The sequence below is a fragment of the Doryrhamphus excisus genome, chromosome 9 (genome assembly GCF_030265055.1).
Source record: "Doryrhamphus excisus isolate RoL2022-K1 chromosome 9, RoL_Dexc_1.0, whole genome shotgun sequence".
In the NCBI taxonomy this organism is placed as follows: domain Eukaryota; kingdom Metazoa; phylum Chordata; class Actinopteri; order Syngnathiformes; family Syngnathidae; genus Doryrhamphus; species Doryrhamphus excisus.
This window is the reverse complement of record NC_080474.1, coordinates 11533497-11557984: the sequence shown is the minus strand read 5'-3', so window position 1 is coordinate 11557984 and position 24488 is coordinate 11533497. Positions and strand designations below refer to the sequence as shown.

Below are 24488 nucleotides of genomic sequence, written 5' to 3'. Positions count from 1 at the left end.
ATAGTCATTTTGTGCTGCCTTTTTCAGCCATAGGATTAATTTTCCAATTATTAGGTGATTCTGAGGCAGAATTAGAGTTGATTAATGAGATAGCTGGATTTTCTGTTATTATGATCACGTCACTTTTGAAAAGTAGCATATATTGGGTTTTTTATATTTCAATATTTCAACTCTCTGCTTCTAAAATTACATTATTTCACTTTTAAATCTTTCAACTCACTTTTCAACTCTTTTCTAGTTATGTTTTAAAAATTAGCTGGAATAGGTGTAGATTCTGGAAGATCTAGAAAGTTGTCAGTTACGGGTTGTGGAACTCCGGTACACAGAAGTCACATTATTATAAACTACACGATGTGGCTGATGCCCAAGATAAGATGTACCAGACCAGTAACACCAATATGCATTTGAAGGCATTCCAGTAGGACAGAGTGATCAACGGTATCAAAGGCAGCACTGAAATCTAGTAATAATAATGTTGAGGTGTCACAATCTATACTTGGGGCGGCGTGGCTCAGCGGTCATCTCCCAACCTGAAGGTTGTGTGTTCGATCCTCCATCCTGCTGTGATCATGCCGAAATATCCTTGGGCAAGATGCTGAACCCCCAGTTGCTCCAGATGCTGCGTCATCTGTAGGTAAATGTAAACAGTGTCAAAGCGCTTTGAGCCCCTTGGAGGTGGAAAAGCGCTATACAAGTGAAAGACCATTTACAATCCATAGATAGAAAAAGGTCATTTGTCACTTTTTCAAGTGCCGATTCAGTAGAGTGGGTCACCCCGAAAACAGACTGAAGAGATTCAAATAAACTACTCAAGGTCATGTGATCATTGAGCTGTTGCTACAATTTTTTTCAAAGCTTTTCAAAATAAATGGGGGGTTAGACACCGGCCTATAGTTAGAAATACTCCCAGGATAAAGGCTTGGTTTTTTGAGTAACGGTTGAATCATCTCAGTCTTGAAGGCTGCAGGCACAGTACCGGATGAAAGTGATAGATTTATAATATTTAAGATTGAAGGACCTAAAATTGGGAACTGCTCTTTAACAAGTTTCCCAGGAAGCGGGTCAAGCAGACATGTTGTCTTCAGGTAATGCTAGTTCTCTTTGTCAGCGGAAGCATTGCACAAATTTGTCCAACGTTTGGTCACTTCAGTCGTTTCCTCTGGCTTTTTTCTCTCTTTCACCCTTGTTGTCATTTGAGCCACATATCTCCATCATTACACTCTATTTCTGTGTGTTTTAAATTACAGTCACTCTGTGCGGTGACACCCATTAAAAAATCAACTTAATTGATTTAATGTATTACTCGTTACAGCTGGAGTCAACACTCTTGTTACAGGCTGAATCACGTCAACATTAGCAGTTGTTGACATAACCAAGACCATTGGTTTGCTGTCATCGTTTTTCCACATTTGTGCATGATTGCATACACACATAAGCAAGACTGACTTAAGCAGGTTCCACTGAATTTAAGTTTAGTTGGGCATGACTGAGTTTATGCTCTTTGGTGTTGTCAATGCGCTGCAATTTTCCAACCCAGTTGGTTTCTGGTTTAAATCAGAGCTGGAAGTTTCTCTCTCATGCAATGGTAGTTCTGGCTCAGATGGTTGTAAATTCTTTGGAAGCATGCCTACTTGGAAAGACCCCTGGTGTAGATGATCCCCATTGTGACATAATATTTATTTGAACAAAACTGTTTTACAAAGACCTGAAGAAAATATTCAACATGTTTGCAGTATATTTTTATTTGGTAAAGGCTGCAATTTACTGTAGTATGTGCGGCATGCCACTACATGTGACGGCACTCTCTCTGGTATCCCCTTCAGGAGACTGACCCAATTACTAGTGTACCCCATACTGCAAATTGGCAAAGTACTGTACAGATCAAAGCTGCGTTTTTAGCTGCAATCATTTATGACTTATAAAGATTCACCTCCATAACTCTTGTTTGGTGGGTCATGATAATATGTACATCATTTTAGTACAATGGTTGGCAAATACATTGCGTATTATATTTTGTATCTTTTTATATATTTTGTTTGTTTTTGCTCATAATTGACATTGTATTCTGTACGAAATAATACAGTAGGTCACAGTAAATAGGTTTTCCTGAATACATTCAGAGATTTCTCAAATTAAAAGCTTTATCTCCTTTTTGCACTTCACAGCACATTTTCAGCAGGGCTGTTTTGTTGTTCCGTTCTTTTTTGCCATTTAAGTCAGCATTTCGTTTGAGCGACGCCATCAAACTGACCTCTAAATGTCATATTGCAAAGTCCAGTTTATATTCATTCAGGCATATCTGTTTGCTTGCCATCTCAGCCTCAAAGGCACAACATTTCTCACTGCACGTGTGTACTTTTTTCATACTTTGGCTTTTCCTTCTTACCATCAGCCTGGAACCCTTGTGAGGAGAATGATGGACGTGGTCCCTGCTCGCATCTGTGTCTCATCAATTACAACTCCACAGCATCCTGCACCTGTCCAAACCTTATGAAGCTTTCCCCTGACAAACAATCCTGCTTTGGTGAGCATAAACATCATAATTTTTCATACTTTCTTCTCATGACAGTAGAAATGTAGAGTAGGGTATCCTGTGAACCATTAGAAGTCTGTTAATTATAGTCTTTAAAACATTGTATTTCTTCTTTTGATTGCCATCAACTGTAATAATAAAGTTGGATTATTTTAATCAGAAAATACTGTTTGTCGATACTAAGCCAATAAACTTGTGTTAATCATCTTAACCAGCATTGAAAAGGTTCCTCCTGTATGTACGCCGATCTGAAATCCGTGGTGTGGACATGGACAACCCTTACATGAATGTCATGACAGCCCTAACGGTGCCAGACATTGATGATGTCACAGTGGTGGACTATGATGCCCATGAGGAGAGGATCTATTGGGCTGACATTAAAACTCAAACTATTAAAAGGGCATTCATCAATGGCACTCAGCTGGAGACGATCATTTCTGCAGGTGGGAGAATTTCACCACATAAAAAATCTTTGCTGTGTATGTGTGCGTCTGTATCCATTATTAGTGGTTGTAGTCATTTTCTCCCTCTGCGTCTCAAGGGAACACAATCATTCAGTTTAAACAAGCATGTACTGTGTGACATGTTGTTTTATCTGTTTTCTGCTAGACATAGTGAACTGTCGTGGTCTGGCTTTGGACTGGCTTTCCAGGAACTTATATTGGCTTAGCTCTGAGAATGACGAGTCACAAATCAATGTGGCTCGCTTTGATGGGTCCCTGAAGACTTCCATCATCCACGGCATTGATAAGCCAAGGTGCCTTGTAGTGCACCCCGCCAAGGGGTAAGTAGATTATACAAGTCTGTATACTTCATCACTATGTTGTCCTCACAGAATGCACAGAAATAAGAACCTCAACTGCAGACCAAAAAGGGACATGTCATTAAAAGGTTCTCAGGATAAACTATACCGGTTGACTTGAACCAACTTGAATTTGCAATTACTAATTCTGATTTGGCTGCACGGCCGCCGAGTGTTTAGCACACAGGCCACACAGCTAGGAGACCTGGGTTCGATTCCACCCTTGGCCATCTCGGCCACTCCACCATCAACTCCCAACCTCACTTCCTGTTCGCATGACATTTACAGCAACACACCCACTAGCATGTCTCATTTATAAATGGATAATTTAGTTGGGTTTAGCATTGGGTAATAAGAATACAGAGATGCCAATATGGGAGTTATTTTATGTCTAGAATACTCTAATGATGTCTAAAAAAGTATTTTAAAGTCCATAAACAGGTTTTCTATGGTCTAATCAAAAATTCCTTTATCACGGTTGTGTTGGAACTAACTGCAATAAATGAGCAATTACTGTAATTACTGTATCCTATGACTAGTCAAACTATTCACATCCCTTGCAGGAAAATCTATTGGACAGATGGTAATACCATTAACATGGCCAACATGGATGGAAGTAACAGCAAGGTCCTCCTCCAGAACCAGAGGGACCCTGTCGGTCAGTAACACAGCATTAAACAGCATATTCAATTTCATTGCACTCAGTACCTTGAATCTTTCCAGGCAGTCTATTTAATATTGACTGAAAATTTTGTTTCTAGCAAAAGAGGTGTATTGACATATAAAATGAGAAATCCATTTTAATATAAACAATTGGAGAGAGAGAGAGAGAGAGAGAGAGAGAGAGAGAGAGCGAGAGAGAGATGTTTTGGCTATATACAGATATATTATATGTCTACAGTGTTCATCTCTAACCCTGAAATATATCAGATAAAATGGTCATCTTTAATCTTAATCAGATCAGAATGGAAATGTCATATTGTGTCTTTAAATTGCTCATGGCACCAAAAAATTATATTAAAAATGTTGTCATACTGCTGTTATCTGCCTGTAAAATACACAATGTGAGTGACCGGACGAGCAACTAGACCCATCAAAACACAGCCACAATAACAAAATAATAACATTCACTGATATTGTGTTGTGATGAGTAGTTATTCAAACATTATACATTGTAACTCTGTACACTATATGTATTTATACTACATATATGTTTTTTCAACATTTACTGAATAAGCATTGTTAACTGTCACTGTATCATCAGAACTGCCTTTCAGACATAAAAAAATTGCCACAACAGGTATGTTATTTGGCTGGCAGTGATCAGGACTGAAAGATCTATGCACAAACTGTAAGATACAAGACAAGCAAGCAGTGGTCCCTGATTATCTAGCCTTGAAATTTTTCATGAAAACTAATATGTTAAGAACGCATGGGAAAATAACACATTATTCCAGTTAGTCGGGACAGATAATGGTAGATCGGTATTTTTTCCTTATTTGAGGCAGAGTATCAAAACAACTGTCCTCAAACTGTGTCGAACATAATACCTAAAGAATCTGATGCGGCAAATAGTGTCTTTTGGAATTGTGAACAGGCTTCCTCCTTCTGCTGGAGTGTTTGAGTAGCTGCCTACCACACAAGGAGTGGGCATAATATGCACCAGAACAATATCAATCCAATGTATTCCATGCGTTGAGAGGGATGGTTCTGAAAGTGAGGTCACTTCCTTTGTTCTTGTTACTGGAGAAAAATGAGAAAAAGGATAAATATTATTTATAATAACAACAATAATATGTTATTATTAACATTCTAGCACACATCTAACACATGAAATAGGCTTTTCAATATAATTTTTCACGGCCAAAAAATACTATCTAAGTAAATAAGGTCAAAGCTTTCAAACATTCACTGTTCTAATCAAGCCTCTTTTGTGTGCAAAATGTATTTTGGTGACAATCTTTGCAATTTTACCTATTCCATATCAAAGTACAAACTACAGAAGTATTTGGACCGTGACAGACTTTCTATGGTGACTTACCACTGGAACAAGTTTTGAAATAAAACATCTACTAGTGATTGAAGTTAATACTTTCAACATTTTGCTTCCAACGATTTTAATAAAAGTTGTTAAAACAATCTGCTTCCAGAACATGGGAGATGATAGTTGTCTGTCAAAGTTAAATCTGACTTGCCTGTCCTTGATTTACATACCTGCAGTGCGCCCCTTTGTCCGTATTTATATCTTTGCAAGGGCCCAAAAAAAGGTTTCTGTGATCATCCACTTAAGTTATTTTACTAGGACTCCATGGAAAAATAGAGTTTTTGAGGGCATTGGCCAGTGGACTGGTATCACAGAGCAACTTTGAAGACAAAAGTGCAGACTACAAGACCAGCAGCATCTAAAGATAGCTGCATGAAGGCATGGCAAAGTATTGTGACACAACAAGAATATAAATGCAACACTCCAATCGTTCATGAGCTGAACTCCTAAAGATTTTTATATTTATAGAAAAATGCCTATCCCTCTGAAATATTGTTCATAAATCTGTCTGAATTGGTGTTAGTGGGCACTTCTCCTAGGCTGAGTTAATTCGTCCACCTCACACGTGTGCTGATGCTTATTAGACAGCATGGTTATTGGCATCGACTGGCAACAATAAAAGGCCACTCTAGATTTGCAGTTTTACAGTTTTAAATGCATCCATGCAAGTTGTTTCCATTCCTGACTCGGTGGTAACTAATACCGATGTGGGACAAGTCAATCTAAGGCCTACACACACATACAGACAAATAAACCGTCTTTACCATATGAATGTACAGTGAACAAAACAGCATCCTTCCAATGGAGGTCTGCTTTTTTCTGCAGAACGATGACAAAGAAGCCTCTTGAACTGGTTCAGGAATTAACGTAATGTGCTGAGAGCTGAGCACGTATTCAACTCTGCCAGCTGGCCTGTATGTTTGAAACAAGGATAATTGTGACAGTTTCACAAGCTTATGTCCATTTATCATATTTGAATGTAGACAAAAACTAGAAAGTATAATTGTGGAAAACGTTTTTGAACGTTTTTGGCTGTGAATGCAATGCAAACTAGTTCTATACAATACAAATGGTGTGTATCAAAGCATGTCTCATTCACATGGGTTAACTTTTCCACCGACTCTTGATCCCCATAGTGATCCCTTTGGGATCGTTTAACATAAGAATACATAATTCAACTACCTTTATGGGTAAAAAAATAAAAAAAAAAAGTGGAAAAGAAACAGGTCCCCTTTAAGATATTTTAACAACATTTTAATTTATGCATTTTATCAGTGGCAGTTGAAACAGAATCCATCAAGGTGCTATTTGTTTACTTTGATTTGCTTTTTATGGAAATGTATGCACATGAGATATTCTCGAGAATGTTACTGCTGTTTCTCATTTTATGAAAATTTGACAAATGCAGTCTAAGTATGTCCCTTATAAGTTGTAATAGTACTCAAACTCATTTATTACCTCACAATTCAATCTGCTGCTGTTTGTTTGTGATTTTTGCTTTGCTGCTACTGCTAAACATTCCTGAATTTAAGATCCCACCAAGATAATAAATCTGACTTTGTTGTTCTCCGTTTTATTTCTCTCAGGTCTCTCAGTAGACTACACAGCTAACAAGCTATACTGGATTAGTTCGGCCAATAACACCATCAACAGGTGTAATCTGGATGGAACTGGGCTGGAGGTGCTGGAAAATCTGAAAAGGGAGCTTACTAAAGGCACTGCTTTGGCTGTGATGGGTGAGTTTGTCACGGGTCACGTGTTTGATCTGAGAAGTTGTACTGTTGAAGGATGACAAGTACAGGTACAAATACCTCTGAGATCAATTTGTTTTTCATATTTCATTCATTCATTTTCTACCGGTTATCCGCACGAAGGTCGGGGCGTTGCTGGAGCCTATCCCAGCTGTCTTCGGGCGAGAGGTGGGGTACACCCTGGGCTGGTCGCCAGCCAATCACAGGGCACATATAGATAAACAAGCATTCACACTCACATTCATACCTATGGACAATTTGGAGTCACCAATTAACCTAGCATGTTTTTGGAATGTGGGAGGAAGCCGGAGTACCTGGATAAAACCCACGCATGCACGGGAAGAACATGCCAACTTCCATTCACTCGGGTTTCCTGTAGCTGTGTTTCCTGCACGCTAACCACTTGACCACTGTGCAGCCTTTTTCATATTTTATTTAAGTATGGCATGTTTATGTATTACTATATTGTCCAGTGAGCAAGAATAATGATGCCACACTTAAATTAAGGACATTAAGGTCATGGTGCTTTGTAAATATTTGTGCAACATTATATTATTGGTGACATGATCCAACTCAGTGGAACCACTAAGTGCACTCCAATGGGAGGTACATTCCCGACAGCCCCAACGTATGTTTCTGCCTTGCATTTGATCAGGAAAAGTGCAAATTTAGTGCATTTTACTTTGAGAAAATATTACGGAATGCTTGGAATTGGATGGTATGTTTGTTTCAAGCATGGAAAGTGACATGAAGGGACATCACATTTACAGTTACATTTTCACAGCAATTGTCTGAAAAGAAAGCAGGGCTCGTATTTACTCTTTAATCTTTTTACCTGAGGATTATTTTGAATTTACCAGCTCAATAGGGAATACACGTTTTGTGCTGAAAGATACTATTGATGCTATTCCACCATTCGGCATCCCAAAGAGAGCGGACATTGACAGTAACTATTTTGTGTGTATGTTTCACTACAGCCCGATCTGCCTAGCACACAGCAACATGATTCTCTGCCTGGGGGGACGGGGCGTTTTACCTTGTTGACGGAAGGGGCGAGGGGAGTTAGTTCCGATCAATGGGTCTGTGAAATCAATGTGCAGCGGAAAGGCATTCAGTTCATAAAAATAATAATAAAAAATAAAAATAAGTCAGAATATAAGCAAAGAAATAAGCAAGTACTACATGCTATCATAATGGTACTTCTTCATGCATGATTATAGCCTGTATGTATATAAAACGATAAAACGTTGTTAGAGGATGTTTTAGAGCACTCCGTAGTCTAAATAGCTTTGCCCAATGACGTGCATTGTTAGCTAGCTCATATTAACTCCTTTTCTGGCCTTATAATGCACAGAAAAGTGAAATAAATGTGTTCATGTTTCAGATAACGATTGAAAATGATTGATGATGATTTTGGTTTGATGAAATGATTGAAGTTTTGTTCATTCTATTGTTATTTTAAAGTTCCATGAGTTTTTTTTTTTTTTTCATCTCCAAAAAGGGGGCAAAAAAAGTAAAAACTTGGCAACCACTGGTTTCATCTAAACAAGGTGAGCTTGACTTGTATTAGGAAGTAAATGTCCCCTACAGATCAGGACAACAGCAGACTAGCTAGAGAGCTTGATCGACTGTTAATTGAGAGCTTTACCCTTTGGCTCAACTCCCTCTTCACTATGACGAATCAATGCAACACTGCAAATGCTGCACCAATCCGGTTGTGGAGCTCACAAGCCGTCCTTTTCTCTCTCATAAACTACACCCCAATGTAATTGAACTCCTCAACATGAGGCAGGATATCATCCCCGATCTGTGATGCCGCTCCACCATGGACTCAGACTTGGGGCTGCTGAATTCCACCTTGGATGTTTCATATTTGACTGCGAACTGATTTAAGGAGAGCTAAAAGTCATGGCACGATGAAGCCAGCAGGACCACATAATCTACAATCCCAATCCTGCAGCCACCTAACCAGATCCACCCAACGTCCTGGCTCTACCTAGAAATTCTTTCAATAAAAGTTATGACTAACTGCCTAAGCAGTGGTCATACAGGGAGTGAACCTCTCGAATACCCCATACCCCTGGAGTACCCCTTCACAGGATTCCTTAAATGACATGGTGGACTGCCTTTTCCAAATCCACAAAACTGTAAACTGGTTGGGCAAACTCCCATGCACCAGTACTTTGGCCACACCTACCTTTGTGGATCTTCGTCAGGGTCGAGTTTGTGGCATCAGCCCTATGAGCAAACCACAACTTTGTTTGTTGGCTCAGGTGAGCGATGGTGGTTGAGGACAAAGAGGCTGGTTATAATTGCCAGCCCTTACTGTGCCCTAACCACAGCGCAAATAATTTTTTGGGAGGTGCATGCATATGGTGTCTATGTGCTCAGGCACATCACTGCAAACTGTCCCTCTCTCTCTCGCTCTCCGTCTCTCTCTCTCAACCTCTGAATGACAGTTTTCGCGCACTGGTACTTCCGGCTGGAAGGGTTCCTGGCTAGAGCTTGCTAGGGCGTACGGGCTGTTCAGTGGTCAATATACGTGCCTCTTGGTCATTCTCCAGGACGGGAGGGCACCAATACAGTAATATGTTGTTTTTTTTTCCCTAATATTATCATGATTGACCGGCAAAGTCCCAAAGATTGACTAGTGACTCGCAATCAATGGGTTGGTGACGCCTGCTTAAGGGTATGGGGTAAGTCATAGAATAACTGAACGGAGAAATCAATTAGTCATTGTGTTGCAGATTGCTGCAGGATGAAATCAATTAATTTTGCTTTCACAGGTTGGGTCCGATGCTGTCTGGAAAAAAGTATTAATGTTTGTGCGGGTGGTTGATACACTATAGTGATGTCCTATGGCTATGTATTAATTAGATTGGCTCAAGGGATAGGTGAGGCCTCACTTTAGTAGATAGGCCATTCATCAGCCTCAACTTGCTGGGACTCAAACACACAGTTGATGTGGAAATTGAATATCATGTGCCACAAGCGAGAAATCATCACTAGCCAGCGGGCCCAATGGCATCAAATTAACATAGAGAGCAAAGTTAATACTGCTGTGCATGGCCTCCAGGGTCAAGTGTTTTGTTCACTTCATGTCAACTGTCAATTGCACTCACAGCAGTTTTATTTTGGTAACAGATGGCACTGGACCTAAAGCTATTGAGTCAGGTGGTAATCATTTCTGTAGGCATGTATATTTTTGGATGGATCAAAAAGACCAAAAGAATGAAGCTATAGATATGCATTAGTTATTTGTAAAACATATATATAATAATACTGCCTGGACTCAAAAGCTTTTCTCATACTAGTTTCCTCATATTTTATTCAGATAATTTAGTAGCTTAGCTCTGTTTTAATAAACTCAGTGCATTCCACAAGTTAACCAAGCCCAGCCTCACATTACATAAACATGTACCTGCAAATCTACTGCACTATAGACATTGTATACACAGCACAGTGGAACTTTGATTTTTTTGTCATTAATTTGTGATAAAAGGTCTGACAAAAAACTAATCATGCAATTTTTCCCATTGGAAATAATGTAAATCCAATTCATCTATTCCAGTCACCCAAAATCCACACCAAAGTCTGCAAACAGCTATTGTCAGCTAACTATAGTCATGTGGAAAATTTTAGCTACTGTTAAATATCTTTGAGTGCATAGCCTTAGACAGTGAAAGTGGTGCATGCCAATCCTAACACAGATTTTCGAACATTATTTGAGAGAGATAAGCCTTTAGTGGAAAAAAATAAATAAATAAACATCTTTCATCTTTGAGTTCAGCTCATGAAAAATGGGAGCAAAACCAAAAATGTTGGGTTTCTATTTTTGTTGAGTATATATTCAATAAGAATACAAAATCATTTGAACTTTTCAACCATTTTTGTGTTTTTCTAATCAGAACACTTCACAAGAATGCCACACTGTTGTCTGAAAGCTTTATATTTCTACAAAAAAGCAGTATCTTCTCCTAGCTATGGTGACTGATATTGTAACACATCTTGTTTTGTCAATAAAATCACATACAACAGTATATAACACAGCCACTGCTGATATGAAAACAACGATTCTCAAAATAAAAGGCAACTCAGTAATGCAATTTTAGTGGACTTGCATCGTGTTTTGTAATAAAACAATGTTTGTGCTTACAGCCAGCAAACTGTGGTGGGCAGATGAAGAATCTGCACAGCTGGGAACTGTCAACAAGAGGGATGGCCGAAACTATGCCATTCTGAGAAACAAGACTGGCGGGGTGGTTCACATGAAGGTGTATGACCGGGATGGTCAGAAAGGTGAGCTCATTCATCAATTACATTTGTGGCAAGAATGACAATTCAGTTCAGCTCACCACAATACAGTTGTAAAATTGGCTTGCATTCCCACCACATGGCGTGTAGGCTGAATGGTAAACACTACATCAGCTATGTAAATAATGTCACATTACACCAGTGTATCAGAGCAACCTGACAGTGAATGCAACAAAAAGAATACTACACAATAAACAATAGACAACATCCAGAATATGTGGTCTTTATCTTGACATTTGGTCATTGGAACAAGAAGATAAGCTTTATATTGAATTGTCCCTTTTTTCTCCTTATGTGGCAACTATGACCAGGCAACAAACTTAAGTATCCAGCTTCACTTTTCAAGTAAAACAATTGTGTAATGTACTGAGCAGCATTGCTGTGCCTTTCTAAAATCAATGAAATCAACACAAATACAAAACGAACTTAGCATCGGAACATAGCATTTGAGATATCATTTGATTTGTGTTGCCCATGGTTATTTTTCAGGAAGAAACCTCTGCCAAATAAATAATGGTGGATGTTCACAGCTCTGTTTTCCCACTTCCGAGAGCACCAGGAGCTGCTCTTGCACTGTAGGATACAACCTCAGAAGTGATCGTGTGTCATGTGAGGGTAGGTTTTCTTATTAAGCCACCTTGACACTTACATGAATTTTGTTCCTACAGTCTTGTGTTCCTGTGTGTAAACGTGTTGTAAACTGTGTGTAAATTGTGCAGGTCTGCATGCTCGTGCGCAGCATATTTTTTTGTGACCGCAACACAACGTATACGCAAACAATGCAGCCGATGTCTATCAATGCGTGCCCCATACCGCATAATTGTAGTAGAATGATCCAGCTTTGCGTGGCTCCTTCAGACTAACACGTCGTCAACTGTCCTAAAACAGTTAGTTCTATCCAATACTAAAACTGCTCATGATGGCCAAACTGATGTCTTCTCGTCAGTCATTCCCTGACCCACACTATTCATGCTTCCCTTGTTTTAAATGAACGATTAAAAAAAAAATCGATAATCTTGCCTGCCTCAATAAAGTGACATATGCATGTGTGCGTGTTTGTTTTCCTCGTCAGTGCTATGAATGGAGAGAGGGAACTCTCCTCTCAGATGGGGCTAGTAGTGAGCTGATATACAGTGCGACCAGCAGCGAGCATACGCTAATGTGAATGAAGGCACAAAAGCACAAAGGCGAATACGACGGCTCCAGTGTGGTATAATATTTTGGTTTTAAACAGAATGTTGAGCGCAGGAACACTGGTGAATTGATGTGGCATTTGTACTCAAGTAGTGACGAGGAAGAAGGGGAATACAACCAAATTATAAGCACACTTCAAACAACCATCCTGTCCAATTTTTCCAACTGGGAAAAAGTACGTATGGAGGAGCAGCAGAACCTTTGTACAGGAAGTCAATGCTTGCTGAGGCATTTGGTCAGCAAAGTTAATACAAACAAATGATGCATGCTCACAGACAGTGCCGCTCACTACATTGCAAAGGAAATGCAACCTTTCAATGGGGTTGAAACATTTGCGGAAAATATAGAAATATTTGACAGACAGTATGAATAGCCTGGGAGAACGTACATGTCACAGACAGCAATTGCTTGTGCAACAAGCACCAGCTCTGAGAAAATGTTTAGCACAGCTGGTAACTACTACTCCAGAGAGATCCTGCCTTAAACCACACAACGTCAACACGTTGGTGTTCCTTGCTTGCAATCTGTCAAATTAAGTGGCTCCGGATTTACATATGGCCTGTGGCTAGTCTCCACTTTTTTGTTTACCTGTTGTTCTTTCCTCACCTGTTAAGGAATGATACCCAATGTTCATTCTTTATTGAAGTGCAATTCCATTTATAGAGACTTGATATTTCATTTGTTTTTATTGCTGTGTATGTTTTAAATTTTTGTTTGTAATTTTGTGTTTGTTTAGTTCTTTCTGTTTGATTAATTTATTTTATGTAAAGCTCTTGACATTCCAAGTATCGAAAAATGTTGTCTTGGACACGTAATCCAAGGTGGCGGCATAAATAAACAGGACAGTATTATGGACACTGAACAATGGGACGAATTCGAGCCAAGGCAAAAATGTTGGTTGTTAACCAAAAAATGTGCTAAATGGGGCAGACGTTAACCAAGGTACCACTGTACATGATTAATTATAGTAGCGTGGCATGACGTGACACTGTTTCACAGCTGCAGGTGGTGGTGGTGACAATGCAGTTAACTATTTGTTATTTGCTGTTGTCTGCAGTTTTCAGTCAGGCTCAAACACCATTTATAAGCTACAACATTGCAGTACATCTCTGTGTGTACTCATTCATGTAGTCTTTGTTGGTTTTTGTCACAGGTGTTGATTCATTTCTCATGTATTCCATCCATGAGGGCATACGAGGAATTTCACTGGAACCAAATGACAACACTGAAGCTCTCATGCCCATTGCAGGGACACTATTTGCTGTGGGGGTGGACTTTCATGCAGGTAAGATACTTACAGGTCTTTCTTGAGCTATCTTAAAGTGAAATACACATTAGCATAAGATTCTAAAATGTATGTAATATGTTTGATAATTCAACCTCAATTTTAAACATAACCAAAGCAAATGTTTCAGCACAGTCACAAATGTATAGGACTAAAACAGTGCTTTTCTAATAGTGGGGCGCTTTTTGTGCCCAACCAAAACGTTTTCCATGTACACAGAAGGCCTATCTTTTTGATTTTTTTTTTTTCACAACACTGTCAATCTGTGTTAGTGAGTATCTATAATTCAGCCACCTCACAGGTGTTGCATATAAAGATGCTGATTAGTGCATGATTGTTCCACAGGTGTGATTTAGGTTGGCCACAATAAAAGGCCACTCCAAAAACAATGGGCCTCAGGATCTCATCACGATATCTTTCACCTGCTTTTGTGGTCTGTAATCGCAAATCGCAAAGTGGCAAGGTATGATTTACATAAAAAAGGTTTTAGATATTTGAGCTCGTGGAAAAACAAAGCAAAAATAAAAGTGTCTTGAAGATTTGTACCAAGTCACCAAACAAAATTCATTGTCCAAGTTGAAACTGCACTTTGTGCTCAACATGCTGCATGTCACACATTTGTCCATTTTAAATGTTGTTTAAATTACTTTGTTATCATCAAACCTTGCCACCTTGCTTACTTTTATTTTTTTTCCATCTTTAAAACAAACAGGTCAACAGACGGTTCTTATTAGTTATATTTGTCACAAAGCTTTTGAATAATGGTCTACGGGCTCATGCATCACTGAGGAAGGAGTAATCACATGCCATTACAGGTAACCGTGGGTATGAATAACAGCGAGCCTCTGGAACAATTCTCATACAAAGCAATTCCCAAGATATTGCATCAAAGAAATGCAACGTGAATTACAAAGAAATAAGCAAATTGCATATACTGTGATTTGTTACATCCCAGCTTCCCTCTGAAATATATGTGATAAAAATGATAGATGGCCTGTAAAGACAGATACTATAGGTTGGCCACACTCCCATGTACACTATCTCAATGATAACTAAACCTGTACTAGAGACATTGCAAATGAACTGAATACTGAAGCATGGAAAGGGTTCACATGTACCTATGTTGAGAAAGCAAGATTGATTGTGGCATACTGGAATAAGATTAACGGTGCATGACAATTATCTGTACAGCCCACTACAGAAACGGCCCGGTCTCCCCTTGCCTCGTCTTGGGCACCACCAATTGGAGCTGGCCTTTGACACTTGTATGGTTCACCGAACAATAACATTACTGACACCGAGGGAAGCTATGAAATTCCAACCACAATGTAGCGAGGGATGACTATAGTTGAGAATGTAAAATTTGTTTAAATATGGATTTATTTATTTCATTCATTTTCTACCGCTTATCCTCACAAGGGTCGCGGGGGTGCTGGAGCCTATCCCAGCTGTCTTCGGGCTAGAGGCAGGGTACATCCTGGACTTTTTGCCAGCCAATCACAGGGCACATAAAGACAAACAACCATTCACACTCATATTCATACAATTTGGAGTCGCCAATTAACCTAGCATGTTTTTGGAATGTGGGAGGAAGCCGTGGTCCCCGGAGAAAACCCACGCATGCACGGGGAGAACATGCAAACTCCACACAGAGATGGCAAAGGGTGGAATTGAAATCGGGTCCCCTAGCGGTGAGGCCTCCACTCTCCGCCATGCAGCCGGTATGGCATCATATACTTCTTATATTGCAGGATGCACTGCCTTTATCACCATCAACAACAGTAACATACTATATTATTTAGATAATAACATATACTTTGGAATACAATAATTGTCAGTCACAGTTTTAAAAACATTGCATACTAGCGCGAGATTGTCTTGATAGAGACCCAGATGTTCAAGACCAACATATCCCTGCATACTGGGCTTGCAGTCAAATTGAGATGAACCAATCCAGCACATTTATATATAAAGCAAACTTAAGATGTTCCAGAAATGCCTTTTTTTCAAATGGTGTTGTCGAGCTCTGAATATGCGTGAAATAAAATGAGTGAAAAGTGAGTGACCACAAGCTTTTTAACATTCTGGATAACTATTAGACACTTAGCCTAAAATAATTTGTCAGCTCTTTGTTTTTTCCATAACAGAAGTAAACATGCAAATAGAGGAGTGTACTAAAAGCAAACATGGAGCAATTGATAGAGCATGCATAATATTTGCATTTTATCACAGATGCACGTCTGGTAGAACAAACCACATGAAAGCCGTGAGACGTGTTAACAGGGGGTAACGGTAGCAGAAAGAAGAATGTGAAAACAGGTATACTTTGTAGTTGTCACCAGCTTCTTTAACAATCTAGAGGAATATAATGAGATGCACTTTTATGTGTCAGGCAAAATAAATTATGTACGTACTGTTTGATGTGTCATATGATTGTTCAATGAGATGTTATCATGTTTTGCTTTACACTGTTTTGACTTCCATTTAAAATTGACCAACTGAAAGAGCTGTGGATGGACTGTATGGGTATTTCTACCATCATATTTTATAGTCCTTCACAAGCATTTGGTGAAATGGGCCATGTTGTAATAAAATATGTTTTCATAGACTGCGCTGATGGGGGCACAAATGTGAATGTGGTAATCATATCCATCATCCGACCTTGATGTGTCACTTATGTTTGTTTCAGGAAATGACACTGTTTACTGGACAGATATGGGCCTGAATAGAATCTCAAGGGCTAAACGGGATCAGACCTGGAGGGAGGACATCATCACTTCTGGCATTAGCAGGGTCGAAGGAATTGCTGTAGACTGGATGGCTGGTTAGTATTATGACTCTTTCAATCATGAAGGCTGTCATTAAATTTTTATCGACATCCCTTTATCGCAGTCAATCGGTTCCAGACCCAACCATGATAAGTGAATATTTGCTAGGTAGAATTCCTTATGTAGAAATCATGTTCATAGTTAGAGCATGGAAAACCAGTTTACTGTATTCCAAATATGTTTGTTACATTATTAGAGCCCTTATAGACATGAAATAACACCCCTATAATCACCTTTATAGTCATCTATCCATCCATCCATCCACTTTTTAATGCCACTTATACTCACTAGGGTCACGGGTCTTCAGGCAAGAGGCGGGGTACACCCTGGTCGCCATCCAATCACAGGGCACAACCATTCACACCACACTCACATTCATACCTATGGACAATTTGGAGTTGCCAATTAACCTAACATGTATGTTATTGGAATAAGGGAGGAAACCAGAGCCCCCAACAAAACCCATGCATGGGGAACACATGCAAACTCCACACAGAGATGTCCAAGTGGAGAATCAATCGAACCCATTCTCCTGACTGCATGGCCTACATACTGGCCACTGGGCCACCCTTGATGGTGATACTACCTTATATAGTAGACATAAGACAAACTGAGTCATAAATAAGATTTATTATTATTTATTATAACCAAATTTAGGCTTGGTTTTTTTTGTAAGTTGCTGGGAATTTTCCAACTTTCCTGCTGTTTTGGGCTATTTTCAGAGAGCGAGTTGCTTGTTCCTATAATGGTTTCATTTGATATGCTTACTACACGCTGATATAGTCTTAATTGTACTTGTACATTTTAATTACATACACACACACACACACAGTTCTCACACATCACCAATAATCTGTGAAAACAACTTATTTGATAATGATGATGATGCTACATAAGATATGCATACCCAGGCCTTATGTATATATATGTATATATATTATATATTGTTGAAGTGTGTCTTCTGAATGCCTTACGGTAAATTTGTTTTTTTTTTTCTTTTTTTTTCTATTTAGCATTATGTTTGAAAATGCTTAATTTAGACCAAGAATATGCAAAATATCGTATTTTACAAATATTGGCCACCATGAAAAAAAATTGTGATAGAATGAAGCCACTAAAGTCTAAGCCCGACGACTGCACTCAAATTGCATGCACTTACAAATGTACAAGATAACACTTATATTTCAAAGGCCATGTTCAAAGACTCAAGAGTTGAATCACACTTTTCTCTTTTCAGCATTAATGAGCTCCGACTGTTACTCTTATTTTTCCACAGGGAATCTTTACTGGACAGACCATGGTTTCAGTCTTATAGAAATATCTCGTCTGAATGGTACATACCGCTCGGTTGTCATATCTGAGGGCCTTGATCAGCCCAGAGGTATTGCTGTACATCCACAGAAGGGGTATGTATTAGTTAGGGTTCTGATGTTTGTGTCTAGCTTATTTGTGAACCAACGGATTACATCGCTCGTGCCAGATCAATAGTGGGGCAATGTAATATTGTTGTATTATGATATGATATTGTTGTTATTATGATAATTATTATGATATTATTGTTGTTATGATAAGCATGTTATTCAGAAGCCACCGGTGACATGTGATATAAGAAAATACACATTTACTTTTATTACTTATTACTTTTATTGATATAGTACTTTACTATGTATCACTCATCAACAATTCAAATTCAATGCAATGCCACAACTCTGTGATGTCGTCATGGTGGCGTGGAAGATGATTTCTGTTTGTGCAGCTCCAGTGAACGCTCAATGGGGAGTGTAGTCCACTATTGAGACAATAATGTGTGTTAAGTATATGCACATTTGGATTATAGTTTAGTCTCATGAGAAGATAAATGGTTGCCGAAATTTGAAGGATGTACTTCAACAGTACAGATAAACGAATGACGGATACATTATGAATATGCAATGTCTTTGTTACTGTGCTTTCCAGGTATCTCTTCTGGACCGAGTGGGGCCAGAACCCATGTATCGGCCGCTCTCGCTTGGATGGTTCAGACCAAGTCACCTTGGTTAACTCCGGCATTATGTGGCCTAATGGGATTTCTATTGACTACGAGGTATCGTTAATTGGTACCACTTTTAGCATCCTCAACCTGAATTTCATGAACTGTATTAACAGTCTGCAATGTTCAGTAATGTTCATTTTTAAATTGTCGCTCAGGAAAATACATTATACTGGTGTGACACCCGCACAGATAAGATTGAGAGGATCAACCTTGAGACAGGTGAGGGCCGGGAGATAGTATTGTCTTCGGCCAATGTAGACCTGTTCTCAGTAGCTGTGTTTGGGCCTTACATCTACTGGTCTGACAGGTAATTTACTGTGTTTCCTAAAGGCACTGCATGTGTATGTTACCACAAAGCCTGCACTACACTCGCTTCATATTAACCCCTCATATAAAAATGTGAGCTCTGTGCTCTATTTGCTCATTTAGACCCTGAAAGTGATGTGATAATGAATAAATAAATTAATTGTTTGCAAAATTTGACCTGACCTGCCACATGGAATGTTCCCCAAAATAGGTTTTTAAATCCAAATAGAAAAGATCCAATCAAAAAAGGTGGGAATGTGAAAAAAATATGGCCATGCTTATGTCGTTGTTAACAAGCTTGCAGTTATATTATCAATCTCTTAACATGAAAACCATGTCCATAAGTGCATTCTCAGAGAACACTGGCTTGGCATTTAGCTGTCCTTTAGGGCAGTGGTGTCCAACCTTTTTAGACTCACAGACCGGCCGACGTTGACCTGTTGATAAACGTCAGGGGCGGACCGACGGAGGTGAAAGACCGTCGAACAAAGTGAGAAGAGTCGCTCACAATTAAATATAATTAAACAAAAAAACAAATGGAAAAAAACGGTTGTATTTCTAACTGTATATTGTTGGGGATAACTGTTTTAGAGGTTTAATTCTGGATCTTGGCAGAATTGATTTGGGAATTTAGGTACTTGTACATGAGGTACTTGTACGTAGGTAGGTAGGTACTTGCCCCTTCAAATCTAGCTACTTCACAAGGTGTGTCTGACTCTTGTGAAATAAGCTGGTAGATTTATTGTGCTCTTGTCCATAATTATTCATATTTTATATTCAAATTTCGTGGTTGCTGTATTGAACTGCATTGAAAAGGAGCTGGTTAATGATCTCAAGGGAGTTGGGAACACAGTCACCAAGACAACCACTGGTAAAGCAATTTGCTGTAATGGATTGAAATCCTGCAGTACCCACAAGGTCGCCCTGCTCAAGGAGACACATGTCCAGGCCTATCTAAAGTTTTCTTCATCAGATAAGACCAAAATTGGAGCTCAACTAACCAAAGCAGAGAAATGCTGAATCTGACCCCAGGAACGTCACCTTGGCCATCAAACATGTTTTGCTTTGGGGCTATTCTCTGCTGAGGATACAGGAAGACTTCAGCAGTGGCCTTATATGATGCATAATAGATGAACATAAACTGAAGGGGACTGAAAGTTTGACTATTTTTCATACATTTTTCCTATTTCTTTTCCATATGTATTCCCCTCCACTGTATATAATGAAAAGCCAGAATACAGCTTTTAAAAAATGGCACTGAATGTAAAAGTATTCATTCTCTAGGGCCTTCTCGAATGGTTCAATCCGGCGTGGGCTGAAGACTGACAGCAGTGAGGCAGTGACAATGAGAAGCGGCCTCGGGGTCAATTTGAAGGGTGTGACAGTCTTCAACAAAGGCAGAGAGAAAGGTTGACTTTTCCACATGACTCATTCATTGATTCACAAAATGATAAGCAATATAATCGTTCTTTAACAGCAGTTTATCAAAATTTTACAGTGGACATTGGTATCATTTTATTGTGATTATAAAATATGGTGCTATTTCTTCACATAGGTTCAAACCCTTGCACCAGGAGCAATGGTGGCTGCCACCAGCTTTGCTTTCATCTAGGAAGTGGCCGTCGGACCTGCTCCTGCGCCCACGGCCGCTTATCAGAGGATGGCTTTTCTTGTGAACGCTACGAAGGATATCTCCTCTATTCCGAGAGGACAACACTAAAAAGCATCCACCTTTCAGATGAGAATGACCTCAACTCACCTGTCCAGCCATTTGAAAATCCTGCTCTTTTCAAGAATGTCATAGCCTTGGCTTTTGACTACAGTCAAAATACAGCAGGCACCAACCGCATCTTCTTCAGTGATGTTCACTTTGGAAATATCCAGATGATTAATGACGACTGGACTGGGCAATCCATTATTGCAGAAAGTAAGTGCAATTCATATTCACTTTCTTCATTCATTTGTGTGTTTATTCTCCTCCAGCGACGATTAGAACAGAACAAATTAAATTTGTCAATGTGTGTGAATGTGTGTCTGATTGCCCAGGGTAGACTCCGGATGTCGCCCAAAGTCAGATGGTGGAGGCTCTATCTCAACCATGACCCTTGTAGAAAATGTTCACACAGAGGCCCAGTGGAAAGCTAACATTAATTCACTTTCTACTGCTTATCCCCACGAAGGTCACGGGAGTGCTTTAGCCTATCTTAGCTGTCTTCGGGCGAGAGGCAAGGTACACCCTGGACTGGTCGCCAGCCAATCACAGGGCACATATAGACAAACAACCATTCACACTCACATTCATACCTATGGACAATTTTGGGGTCACCAATTAACCTAGCATGTTTGTGGAATGTGGGCGGAAGAGAAAACCCATGCATGCACGGGGAGAACATGCAAACTACACACAGAGATGGCTGCGGGTGGAATCGAACTCGGGATCCTAGCTGTGTGGCCTGCGCGCTAACCACTTGGTCGAAAGCTAACATCCACTGCAGTATTGTAGCTACAGTCATCTCATATTTACAAAAGAAGTTCCAGATTCTACCATGTTGAATGAATTTCCACGATATAGGATTCAATGTTAATAAATTGATCATTTTCATAGTTATAGCATCGAAAACTGACTAAAAACTTGTTTTACATCATTGGAGCCTTGTATACATAACACCCCTGTAGTCGCATTTACTCTCTTATTAATCATTGTTTACATCACATTGCTGCTTGTTGATGCCCATGCAAAAGTTGTAGTAATTTTACTTTTATTGAGATTTTATTTAAGGTTTGTCAGATCAACCCATGTAGATGATCGGACTTGTCTGCGCCCCTAATCACAGAGCAGATCTACTGAAGCTCATTGCGATCACCAGTTCCATTTTTTAACACACCTTATACAATGAAATAATGCTGAAAAACTAAATTACAATCAGTCTTATAATGTATTACCTGCCAGCAATCTCAAAGTAAGCTGCTCTTACATTCATACAAAGCAACAAAATGACTCAGTGTGTGTTTTGGCTGCTTCTCTAAAGTCCAGTCAGTTCAATGGTGACAAGCATGACTTGAGTCAAAAGAGCAGTAAAAATCTCCTGCTCATCCTGTATTCTCCACAATTCTGCAACGTTTCCCCAGGGAGCAAAGCTCAGCATTGTCCAAATCGACACCTACAACCCCTTCTCATGCACACGCACGTGCACACCTACAACGCCCCCCTCACACACACAGGGCATTATTCCTCTTTCACATAACCCTGGTATCAACCATGTTAATGGATATTATCAACTCATCAGTGCAAATACCAATGTATACCAATTTTAATGGTGCTTTATACTTATACAGTATATAGTCATGTAGAGAAACGACCTGCATTTGGTACAATCTGTAAAGATGGCTTTCATAATCAAATATTGTTAACTAATATTGTTACTGACAATACAAGATTAAATCTCCCATACTACACATGTACATTATTCAGTACATAAAATACAATGGTAATGGTAGTGGTTTTATTTCATTTGAACATGCATCAGATTACAATTGAGTGCATCACATAATCAGTTTACAGTTCCACATGTCCAAAAGGAGTAGGAAGAAGCAAAGCTTATTAAATCCTACCCCTCCATCTGGTACTTTTACAATCAGTAACTGTTTGTTCACTTCCTGCCTTTCTAATATAATTGAAGTTTGTTTTTGTTTTTTTTACAATAGTACTGTATGTGTCTGAAAATTATTATTTTGCCAAGTATACGTATCTCCCAAGTTATATATGTATTGAATTAAGATTTATTCCTAAGGAGACTTACCAATCGACTTAATTGGTATTTTAATTGCCCCCCTCCACGGGCAGAGTCCTGATAAAATCATTAAAACTTTTAATTGTGTGTTTTAATATACGCTAGAATTCCCATATTTCATCTGGAACTTCTGCCTGCATCCCACCATTGAGGGAAGGTGCAGATGTTAATCATCCATATTTCACTAATTAATCTCCATGTCCCCCAATAATTAATCCTTCACCTCACCAACAATTTGTGGCAAATTCTGCCAGATGGCTTTTGCTGCAAACTATTCATTAGTGATCAGCTGACTCTGTCTTGGAGGTTTTGTGTGCATGAGTTCCTTTCTGAAACTGTACATACAAACTGGATTTGGTATGTTTGGAAGCATCTGGTTCTCAACTAAGGAGCTAATACCAGGACAAGAATGAAGTCCATTACCGTTCTGGGATAAGATATTGAGATAGTGGAGCTGGGCAAGTATTTTGGAGTACACTTTAACAGTGTGGAGCCCCAACATGGATGAGGAAGAAGAAGAGAATGAGCAGACTGCATTTTCCCTGAGGATGCTCAGATCTTTCAATATGTGTAGATATACAGGATATGCTCTACCAGGATATGCTCTGCGGTAGCAAATACCATGTACTGTACTTTGCTGGGACTATAGATTGCTAAGCAAACTGCTCTCCATCATAAACGATCCTTTGCATCCTCTCCATATGACACTTACAGCAGCAAGGGAACTCTTTCTACAAAAGACTCATACAGCTCTGCTCAGATATCATGCAGCAAATAATTATAATGTGCATCCAGCGTTATGCATATGAATAGACAAAATGTACTGTACCAAGTGTTACTGATTGTATGCTTCCAATCCATTTTGCAGAAAGTGTAAATGTTATGTGTGATCTAAATTTAGTTGCTTTATCTTTGTTTGTCATCAACATTGTAACATTTATGAAAGTGGCACACATAAAAAGAAGCAGCTATTCCCTTGGCCGTTCTCATGTCCCTCATATGAAAGACATTCTGTTTTTATAACCACAAACAGAAGTGTCAAGGCATCACAAAATAAGTCGTCAATAGTAAGTAGATGAATGTGTTAGCGTTGTCTAGTCCCTAAAGAGCCAAATAGATAGTTGATCATCGGTAAAAATTGACAGCGTGTGTTTTAGAATCGTTATTCTAACAATTATTCTAACAATTATTGTGATTTGTTTCCACCATCCACCGGTCATTGTGGAACTCCTTGCTGAAATGAAACACATTTGGTCCTGAAGCACATTGACGCAAATGCCACATGCCTTTGAGCCATGTCCATGTCGATTAAAGCATAATGAGGCCATGTAAAGTGAACAGTCCAAAAATTAGGTCTCTAAATTAAGCATGGTGTATTTAGCTTGCCACATGTGATGTTTTGTCTGCAGGAAACAACATGAAGCATTAAGTCAGTGTGCATTTATTTAGTATACTGTGTTCCCTCATTTATCACGGTGGATAGGTACCCAAAATAGCCCACAATAAGTGAAAGTTAATTTTTTGGACAATTATTAAATGTTTTTGAGGCTGTAAAACCCCTCACCATACACTTTATACACTTTTATACACATTTTCTCACAGTTATGA

The 24488-nt window shown here is 39.1% G+C and overlaps 1 protein-coding gene across 14 annotated transcripts in view; it reads left to right on the top strand.

Annotated features, from left to right (window-relative positions):
- lrp1bb (low density lipoprotein receptor-related protein 1Bb) overlaps window positions 1-24488 on the top strand; it is a 253729-nt gene that overhangs the window by 156678 nt on the left and 72563 nt on the right. For all 14 annotated transcript variants that reach the window (XM_058083119.1, XM_058083121.1, XM_058083126.1 and 11 more), the window contains 14 exons: window positions 2393-2524; window positions 2749-2976; window positions 3143-3317; window positions 3899-3993; window positions 6966-7115; window positions 11289-11429; window positions 11934-12059; window positions 13792-13923; window positions 16613-16747; window positions 18028-18157; window positions 18708-18834; window positions 18939-19090; window positions 20374-20498; window positions 20645-21016. In XM_058083119.1, coding sequence (XP_057939102.1) covers window positions 2393-2524; window positions 2749-2976; window positions 3143-3317; window positions 3899-3993; window positions 6966-7115; window positions 11289-11429; window positions 11934-12059; window positions 13792-13923; window positions 16613-16747; window positions 18028-18157; window positions 18708-18834; window positions 18939-19090; window positions 20374-20498; window positions 20645-21016 — 2220 coding nt within the window. The remainder of the gene's footprint in view (window positions 1-2392; window positions 2525-2748; window positions 2977-3142; window positions 3318-3898; window positions 3994-6965; window positions 7116-11288; window positions 11430-11933; window positions 12060-13791; window positions 13924-16612; window positions 16748-18027; window positions 18158-18707; window positions 18835-18938; window positions 19091-20373; window positions 20499-20644; window positions 21017-24488) is intronic.